This window comes from Brachyhypopomus gauderio, chromosome 6, assembly GCF_052324685.1.
Source record: "Brachyhypopomus gauderio isolate BG-103 chromosome 6, BGAUD_0.2, whole genome shotgun sequence".
Taxonomy (NCBI): Eukaryota; Metazoa; Chordata; class Actinopteri; order Gymnotiformes; family Hypopomidae; genus Brachyhypopomus; species Brachyhypopomus gauderio.
The window spans coordinates 29441991-29451990 of NC_135216.1; the positions used below are offsets into that span (position 1 = coordinate 29441991).

Consider the following 10000-nt stretch of genomic DNA (forward strand, 5'->3'; position numbering starts at 1 on the left):
CAGGGGACGAGGTCTAGGAGGAGAGCAGAGGTCGGTACACGGGAGAGCAGTAACACTGAGAAAACGCTTGGTATGTGGCATGGCAACAATACTTCGCAACCCGGAAGAGAGAGGAGGAAGCTTAAATAGTTGCAAAAGGGGAGGGGCGATGAGCGACAGGTGAACCGCATCACACGGATATCATGTGCTGTTCCTGACACCTTGCAAGGGTCCTAGAGGGTGCATGGGAGTTTGCTCAACTAGTACACATGTGTTTTGTGGACTTGGAGAAGGCATTCCACCGTGTCCCTCTGTGATTCCTCTGGGGGGTGCTCCGGGAGTATAGGATACGGGTCCCGCTGCTTCAAGTATCTCAGGTTCTTGTTCACAAGTGAGGGAAGGATGGAACGAGAGATTGACAGGCAGATCGGTGCTGTGGCTGCAGTATTGCAGACACTGTACCAAACCGTTGTTGTGAAGAGGGAGCTGAGCCAAAAGGCAAAGCTCTCGATTTTCTGGTCAATCTACGTTCCGACTCTTACCTATGGTCACGAGCTCAGGGTAGTGACTGAAAGAATGAGATTGCTAATACAAGAGGCTGAAATGACTTTTCTCCACAGGGTGTCCGGAAATAAGGTATGGAGCATGGTCATCTGGGAGAGGCTCGGAGTAGAGTCACTGCTCCTCCATGTAGAGAGGAGCCAGTTGAGGTGGTTCGGGCATCTGGTCTGGACAGTAGCGAACCGTGACCATTATACCTGGGCCCGCTCCTATCCCCCCCCCCCCCCCCCCCCCCCAAAAAAAAAATTTGTTGTTTCCTCTCCTAATTAACTGCAATAGAAAAAAAATTAAAATTGAGACGACAGTACAGTACGCAATAAACAATAACATATGTACTAGATAACTTCTTAAGCAAAATAAGGTTCCAACAAAATAAGGTTCACAGCTCCGTGTTCCTCGGGAGCGGAATATGTAAACAACGCGCACGAGGGCATCAAAGGAATGAATCGAAACTAGCTAGCGGTGGTACACTAACAACAGCTAGCGTCGCCACAGCGGGCGGAAATTATCATAGGGTTAAGCCCGCCCACTAAGTGGGAAGATATGATTGGTCAATTTTACTGTCATTTGAAACTGGTATTGCGCTGAATTATAACCGCCAGGCCCTCTGTAAATGAACAGCGGGCATCACATTCCTGATAGGGGGAGACACAGACTCACAGGCTTCCACTTAACCCCTCACCTTCCAACACAGATTGAATAGACACGGTTGAATAATTTATTTGCTTATATTTTTGTAATTGTTTAGATGTCGATTGTCAAACTGTAAGTAGATAAAATAAAATTGGATAAATTATATTATATATATTTATGTTTTAAGAATATTTTAGGCCCTCTGAGAGGGCGTAGAGGGCCCTGACGGTTCCCCACTGGGTCTGGATGCCACCTGGGCAGAGACCCCGGGGAAGACCCAGGACACGCTGGAGAGATTATATCTCTCGGCTGCCCTGGGAACGCCTCGGTATCCTCCCAGAGGAGCTAGAAGAGGTGGCTGGGGAGAAGGAAACCTGGGCCTCTTTGCTTAGGCTACTGCCCCCGTGACCCGAACACGGATAAAGCGGATGACAATGGATGGATGGATGGACATCTGAACACACATACATACACTTCTGTGCTCGTCACAGTCTGTCCATAACGGACACCATGTTTGAGCACAGAGGTGTCCATAATTGCACATGGCACCAGGACACCTTAGGTCGCAGCTCGATGATCAATTTTGTAATGGTGTCATCGGACTTGCGACCGTGTGTCTTGGACACTCGAGTGAAGAGAAGAGCTGAGCTGTCAACCGATCACCACCTAGTGGTGAGTTGGATCAGATGGCGGGGGAGGTTGCTGGACAGACCAGGCCGACCCAAACGTATCGTGAAAGTTTGCTGGGAACGTGTGGCAGAGGAACCTGTCAGAAAGATCTTTAACTCCCACATCTGGCAGAGCTTTGACCACATCCCGAGGGAGGACGGAGACATTGAGTCCGAATGGGCCTTGTTCCGTGCCTCCATTGTCAATGCGGCGGACCAGACACGTCTTTGCAACATATTTTGTACATCGGGGGCAGTGCCTCTGGATTGGCAAACAGGGGTGGTGGTTCCCCTTTTTAAGAAAGGGGACCGGTGGGTGAGCTACAACTATCGGGGGATCACACTTCTCATCCTTGGTAAGGTCACACACACACACACACACACACACACACACACACACACACACACACACACACACACATATAACACATTCACACCCACAGACATATTGTAGAGCTGTTGTCTTCTCTCTCAAATTCTCTGCAGGGTGTGTGTGTGTGTGTGTGTGTGTGTGTGTGTGTGTGTGTGTGTGTGTGTGTGTGTGTGTGCGTGTGTGTGTGCTGCTGGGCTGTTAGGATGCCAATTCCAAATCTCGGACAGTAGACAGAGAGCACTGATCTCTTCTGACTCTCACTGCAATCAAAGTCTGACTCTTCTGATTGCAGGACAATCACAGCCTGACTCTTCTGATTGCAGGACAATCACAGCCTGACTCTTCTGATTGCAGGACAATCACAGCCTGACTCTTCTGACCGCAGGACAATCACTACTCAATGATTGACAACACCATGGGCAGAAACAGAGCCAGCAGGTACACTGTAACTGTATATAAAGTATACTGTGTGTATGCGTGCGTATGTTTTGAAGGCTGCTCTCAACACTGCACATACCCCCAACACCGCCCGTACGTTCAAAACTATTCCTACCCCAACACTGCCCCTACCCCCAACACTATCAATACCCCAACACTGCCCCTACCTTCAACACTATTCCTACCCCAACACTATTGCTATCCCCAACATTACACCTACATCCATCACTATCCCTACTCCCAATACGCACCATCTCCAACATTTGTCCATAGTATTAAGGAAGGCCAGGGCTGTGATAATAATCCCCAAATATGCACTCGACAAAATTCTCTTCATTCAGCTAAACACAATTCACCTTCCCTGGTAATCCTCTCTGGCTGAGAGGCCCAGGTAACCCATAATTGATGCAGTTTGTTGTTTACATTGCATGGGAGATGAACAGGTGAGTGTGGGGTTAAGATGAACAGGTGAGTGTGGGGTTAAGATGAACAGGTGAGTGTGGGGTTAAGACTGTTGCCTCTGTACTTAAACTGAATCCTGGCAGAAATGAGGCAATTATGCAAAGCACTTCACTCTGTAAGTAGGAGCTAGTGAGAGTCACTGTTTAACCAGCAGTTGTGGAATTAGTGTCTGCAGTGTTCACATCTAAATGTGCATATTTTGTCAATTGTGATTTTTACACCCCAATCGAAATTTGTCCTCCGCTTTTAACCCATCTGTGCAGTCAGAACACACACACACACACACTAGTGATTACTAGGGGGCTGTGGATCACACGTGCCCAGAGCGGTGGGCAGCCCTAGCCCGGCGCCCGGGAAGCAGTTGGGGTTAGGTGCCTTGCTCAAGGGCACCTCAGTCATCTACCGAGGTATCGTGCTACACTTGTGTCATTATGTGACCTTTTGTAACGTTTGTGACGGGCAGGCATGACGCAATTGCAGAATTTAAAGGGTTTTAATGGAAAGAGAGACAAACACGACTAACCACAGAAGGCAGAGGGAGCTAGGCTAACGATAAGGAGAGAACACCAACGACACGGGTAAGCTAAACTACAGAGAAACGTAAACGCAAAAACCACAATGGACCGAGAACTACGAAACATATGTGAGGGGAGGTATACAATGAGGGGAGCGATGATGCTGGGACAACAATAGCGTAGACTATGAACTAAACAGACAAGGAAATATAAACTACAAGAGATTACCTAAGACGAGTAACAAGCACGAAGTAAACACAAGCATGAAACACGGGGGGGGAACCAAACCAACACACAAAGACTAGAAACAAAACAGAGGGTACAAGGGCAAAGGCATGAACAGAAAGCAAGGTACAACTGAGGAACAATGAGGAACTTACGTACAGGGAATGACCGACAAGGGAATGAAACACTCGGGGTTCTTTATACACAGAGACAAGACGGTGAAACGAGACTCAGGTGTGTGGGCACTAACGAGGGGGCGTGACAGACAGAGGGAGGAACGAATGGGAGCGGGGAGCTAGGCGGGACCAGGGAGGAGGGAGGGGCTGGACGTGACATAACCCCCCCTCAAGGCGTGCAACTCCGGGGCACGCCAACCAGGGAGGGCCGGACAGACGCTGGGGACAGAGACACCATGACACAGAGGGAAACGAACGGGCGAGGCCGGGGCAGGGACAACAGACACGGGGCAGGATGGAGACAACGGCCCGGACTCCAGACGTATGGGAGGACCGGGACAAGGACTGGGCGGTGACGTGGGAAAGGGACCAGACGGCACAGGACAGGGGGTTGACACAGGAGGCGGGACCAAGGGAGCTGGACAAGATGGGGTCAAGGGCACAGGACCGGACAGAGACAGAGACAGGGACGGGAACAAAGTGGGTGACGATCTGCGGAACAGAGACGGGAACAGGGACATGGAGGACACTACCACGGACGGACACAGGGACAGGCACATGGACGCGGACAGAGACGCACACAGGAACGGGGACCAACAGGAAACCAGGGAGGGGACAGGGCAAAAGAGGGAACACAGGCGAGTGTAAAACAGGGTTAACATGAGTGTCAGTGTCTGAACAGTTCAGCATGGGACCAGCCCCAGGCCCACAGGCGGGCAAGGCAGTCACTGTGGGGGCTGGCGTAAGCTGAGGAGTGTCCTGGGGAACCAGCAGAGCCGGAGGAGGGCCCAGGGGAGCTGGGGAAGGGTTCATGGGTACTGGCGGGTTCAGCTGAGGGACAGCGGAAACTGGGGAGGCCGGCGGAGGGGCCGCAGGGGCCTGGGAGGCCAGGCGACGGGCCGCAGGGACCGGCAGGACCTGTTGGACGGTAGAGGGAACATGCGGGGTCCGCTGGCGGGCAGCGGGAACAGGCGGGGGCCGCTGGCGGGCAGCGGGAACAGGCGGGGCCCGCTGGCGGGCAGCGGGAACAGGCGGGGCCCGCTGGCGGGCAGCGGGAACAGGCGGGGTCGCCGTGCAGACGTCATCGGAGGGCGAAGCCGCCGTGCCGACGTCATCGGGGGCGTGTCCACCGGGCCGACGTCATCGGGGGGCGTGTCCACCGGGCCGACGTCATCGGGGGGCGTGTCCACCGGGCCGACATCATCGGGGGGCGTGATCGCCACGCTGACGTCATCGGGGGGCGTGATCGCCACGCTGACGTCATCGGGGGGCGTGATCGCCACGCTGACGTCATCGGGGGGCGTGATCGCCACGCTGACGTCATCGGGGGGCGTATCCGCTATGCTGACGTCATCGGGGGGCGTGATCGCCACGCTGACGTCATCGGGGGGCGTGATCGCCATGCTGACGTCATCGGGGGGCGTATCCGCTATGCTGACGTCATCACGGGCCCGAGCTGGCCACTCCTGGGGTGAGTGGCCACTGCGTCCCCCCAAAAAATTCTTGGGGGGCCGTTGGGGAGTGGCTTCCAGGATGCGGTCATCGTAGGCTGGGACGGCCGTGGCGGCGTCGTCGTGAGGCCGGGCGGCTGTGCAGGCGTCGTCGGGAGGCCGGGCGGCTGTGCAGGCGTCGTCGGGAGGCCGGGCGGCTGTGCAGGCGTCGTCGGGAGGTGTGGAGGTCTCGATCCCACTACTGACCAACAGGTCAGCAGGTATCTCCCGTCGACACTGAGGGGCAGACTCATACACACCTCCACCAAACCTTTCACATAACGTCCGACAAAATCCCTTCACAGTCCATGCATCCGTAACCCGGTGCGCTAGGACAATGTTAGCCCACTCTAGGGCTTTTCCCTTTAATAGTGACCGCATGAATACGACCTGTATGCTCTCGGGTGGTGGGGGTACCGTGAGGAAACGCAAGTAACCCTCACATTGGAGGAGAAAGCTCCTGACTAATCCTTTCTCCCCGTCGTATACCTCAGGGACGAGACAGAGAGAGGGTAGCGCCACCGGTTTCCCCTCAGCGTCCTTTCCAAGCATAGCTTGGATAGAATCCAACCGCTCGTTGAAAGCGTCTCGGTCGAACGGTTGCGTTGACATAATTAACGTGTTGTTAATTACGGGAGCGGGGAGCTAGGCGGGACCAGGGAGGAGGGAGGGGCTGGACGTGACACCTTTAGGACGATAATGTAAATCACACACAATGGTGTATTCACACTTGTGCCTTAGTCTGTCAAAATAGCCCAGCTGCATCATTCACCTTCCTCCTCCTCCTCCTCTTCCTCTTCCTTGTGTCCACCCAGGTTGCCTGACCCACATATCTCTGTTCTCTTGTTCTGCAGGTATAGTATAGTTCCTCCAGATGAGGAGGCCCCAAAGATCGCCACAGTCACACTACGCAAAGGTCATGGCCCATCCAGACGCCAACCCTCACCCAGACGCCAAAACTCGCCCAGACGTCAAGCCTCCCCCAGACGTCAATCCTCCCCCAGACGTCAACCCTCCCCCAAACATCAGTCTTCACCCAGACGCCAAACCTCACCCAGACGCCAAATCTCACCCAGACGCCAAACCTCACCTAAACACCAATCCACACCCAGACGCCAACACTCATCCAGACATCTTCCCTCACCCAGACACCAACAATCACCCAAACGCCTGCCCAGGGTGGGTGGCACAAGGGTAGACATGGCCATGGAGAGCACCTACGATGGGAAGATCTCCACCAGGAGACATGGGCAGCTGCGAAACCGCTTTGTGAAAAAGAACGGTCACTGTAACATTGTCTTCTCCAACATGGACAGCAAGATTCGTCGCTACCTGTCTGACATCTTCACCACCTGTGTGGACATCCGCTGGCGTTACCTACTGCTGCTCTTCTGTATCTCCTTCCTGGCACTGTGGCTGATCTTTGGATTGATCTTTTACTGCATATCCCTGGCACATGGAGACCTAGACCCCAACCGGGAGAAGATCTTAGGTGCCATCGAGGGGCAACATAAGGAGTGGAAGCCATGCCTGCTCAACGTAGATAGCTTCATAGGGGCCTTCCTGTTCTCCGTCGAGACACAGACCACCATCGGCTATGGCTTGCGCTGTGTGACCGAGGAGTGCCCTGTGGCTGTAATGATGGTGCTAGTGCAGTGCATTATGGGGTGCATCATCGACTCGTTCATGATTGGAGCCATCATGGCTAAAATGACACGGCCAAAGAAGCGAAACCAGACTCTGTTGTTCTCGGAGAACGCAGTGGTGGCCCTGCGAGATGGGAAGCTCTGTCTGATGTTCCGTGTAGGGAACATGCGGAGGAGTCACATCGTGGAGGCGCACGTGCGGGCACAGCTGATCCGGCCGCACATCACCACCGAGGGAGAGCTAATCCCTCTCGAACAGAAGGACCTGAACGTGGGCTACAACGATGGCCTTGACCGCCTCTTCCTCGTCTCACCGCTCATCATCGTCCACGAGATCGACCAGGACTCACCACTGTGGACCCTTAGTCGTGCTGAAATGGAAGCAGATGACTTTGAGATTGTGGTGATCCTGGAGGGCATGGTGGAGGCCACGGCCATGACCATGCAGGCCCGCAGCTCCTACGTGGCCCAGGAGATTCTCTGGGGACACCGATTTGAACCCGTTGTCTGCGAATACCGCAACTGCTACCAGGTAGACTACACTATGTTCCACAAGACCTACAAAGTTCCAATGACTCCAACCTGCAGTGCCAAAGATCTGAGCCAGCTGCAGAGTTGGTGCTCGTCGTCATCGTCGTCGTGCTCTGGGACGCTGGACAGCTGTAGGGCGCTGTACCCGAAACACCCTCATTCACCCAGTGCCTTCTGCTACGAGAACGAAGTGGCGCTCTACTCTGGGGATGAAGATGAGGATGAGAAGGGGAATAAGAAGGAGAGAGACAATCTAACGATGCAAGACACAGACCTCACGGTTCTAACGGCGACTAGCAGTACCCTAGAGTTCCAACAGATGTTCAAGGACACTGCGACCTTAACGGGCAGCAGCGACTCCGTCTGTGTGTTGGACATGCGCAAAAAGATTTGACATGCAGGCACCATGATGCTTGATCCACTTAACCAGAGGAATGGGCCAGAGGCGTGAAATGCCAACCCCTCAACAGCCTCTTTTTAGAAGAACTCAAATGGAACAAATATTCAAAGGTTGCTATAGGTTGGTAATTTTGCACATTTTTAAAGTTGGATTCATATGCCAATAATCCAGCTGGTGAAAGAAACCTCCTTGCGAAATCTAATTTACGCTTGCGCTGAAGACTTTGGGATTCTCCCAGAAGAGGATGCATATCTAGACAGACATTGACTTTTGACCCTGCTGGACCCCATGACTAAAGGTTATTTCTGAACAGTTCATCTGTCTCATGGATCTGATCATGTGTTGGTTTTGAATTTCTGTACCTACATCCTACATCCATTCTTTGGAACAGTGAAAGGTCAAAGGTTTGGAGCATGAAGAAGAGCCCATATCAAGTGGACGTTGGAGAAATCCACCATTATACACTTATAAATCTCCTAAATGAACCTAAAGCACACATAGCACATTTACACCTAAAAAGCCCAACAAATAGTGCCAAAGTAGGAAACCCTTTAAGTAGATAAAATATATTAGTGTCCTTTTAACCTTGAGAAACACACAGAGGATAGAGAGCATGCATTTATTCACACATAAACTTATTAATGATCATTAACTGCTCATCAGAGACCAAGAAGATCTAACCACTGAAGAGACCTACAATACTCCACGTAGTTTATCTCTGTTTCAGTGCAGTGAAGGTCAGCCCTATTAAGGTAAGGGTGTAAGGGTGAACTCCCTTACAAAGACTGGATCAGAGGCACCCAGCAAACACAGCTAGAGCAGAACTCTTATAACACTTAACACAAATTTATTAGAAACTCAAAATGTAATACATGAATATGAATTAAATTGTAAAAGGATCAGTAGCACAGCAGACACAATGTTGAACACAAACAATACTGTATATAATCAATCATTACAGTATATTATAAAGGTGAAGTAACAGACGTTTTCAAATATTCACCTGTAGTTTTGACTCAATGAGACCATGGTGGATGGACACTTCTCAAATACACTGGTGAAAGATGATGAAGACCAGGCTGAGTAAGGTCCTCAGAGAGTAGAGTCTGTGTACTGAGGACAGTCTTGGACAGGGTGTGTCACTAAATCCGAGGACAGTGAGTCTTGGACAGGGTGTGTCACTAAACCCGAGGACAGTGAGTCTTGGACAGGGTGTGTCACTAAACCCGAGGACAGTGAGTCTTGGACAGGGTGTGTCACTAAACCCGAGGACAGTGAGTCTTGGACAGGGTGTGTCACTAAACCCGAGGACAGTGAGTCTGGGACAGGGTGTGTCACTAAACCCGAGGACAGTGAGTCTTGGACAGGGTGTGTCACTAAACCCGAGGACAGTGAGTCTTGGACAGGGTGTGTCACTAAACCCGAGGACAGTGAGTCTTGGACAGGGTGTGTCACTAAACCCGAGGACAGTGAGTCTTGGACAGGGTGTGTCACTAAACCCGAGGACAGTGAGTCTGGGACAGGGTGTGTCACTAAACCCGAGGACAGTGAGTCTTGGACAGGGTGTGTCACTAAACCTGAGCCATTTGCGTTTGGTTGTATGATGTTCACTCTTTACAACAGCAGAACACTTATACTTCAACTCAAGAAATCAGGAAACTATCAAATAATAATGTAACAGCTAATAATGTAACAGGTAATAATGTAACAGGTAATAATGTCAGACATTTAATGGTCTAGAGTACTTAGTGATTAGTGGAAGAGGGAATTGTTGACACTGCAGGGGATTTAAAAACAGCAATAGTGTAACACATGTAATGAAACACATGTAATGAAACACATGTAATGAAACACATTTAATGAAACACATTTAATGAAACACATGTAATCTTTCTGATGTTTC

At 51.6% G+C, this 10000-nt stretch overlaps 1 protein-coding gene across 2 annotated transcripts in view; it reads left to right on the forward strand.

Moving 5' to 3' along the window:
- Positions 1-10000, forward strand: part of kcnj4 (potassium inwardly rectifying channel subfamily J member 4) — a 35252-nt gene that overhangs the window by 24860 nt on the left and 392 nt on the right. For both annotated transcript variants that reach the window (XM_077010337.1, XM_077010338.1), the window contains 2 exons: positions 2569-2652; positions 6375-10000. The exon at positions 6375-10000 is cut by the window's right edge and continues 392 nt beyond it. In XM_077010337.1, coding sequence (XP_076866452.1) covers positions 2615-2652; positions 6375-8091 — 1755 coding nt within the window. In that variant the 5' untranslated portion in view covers positions 2569-2614 and the 3' untranslated portion in view covers positions 8092-10000. The remainder of the gene's footprint in view (positions 1-2568; positions 2653-6374) is intronic.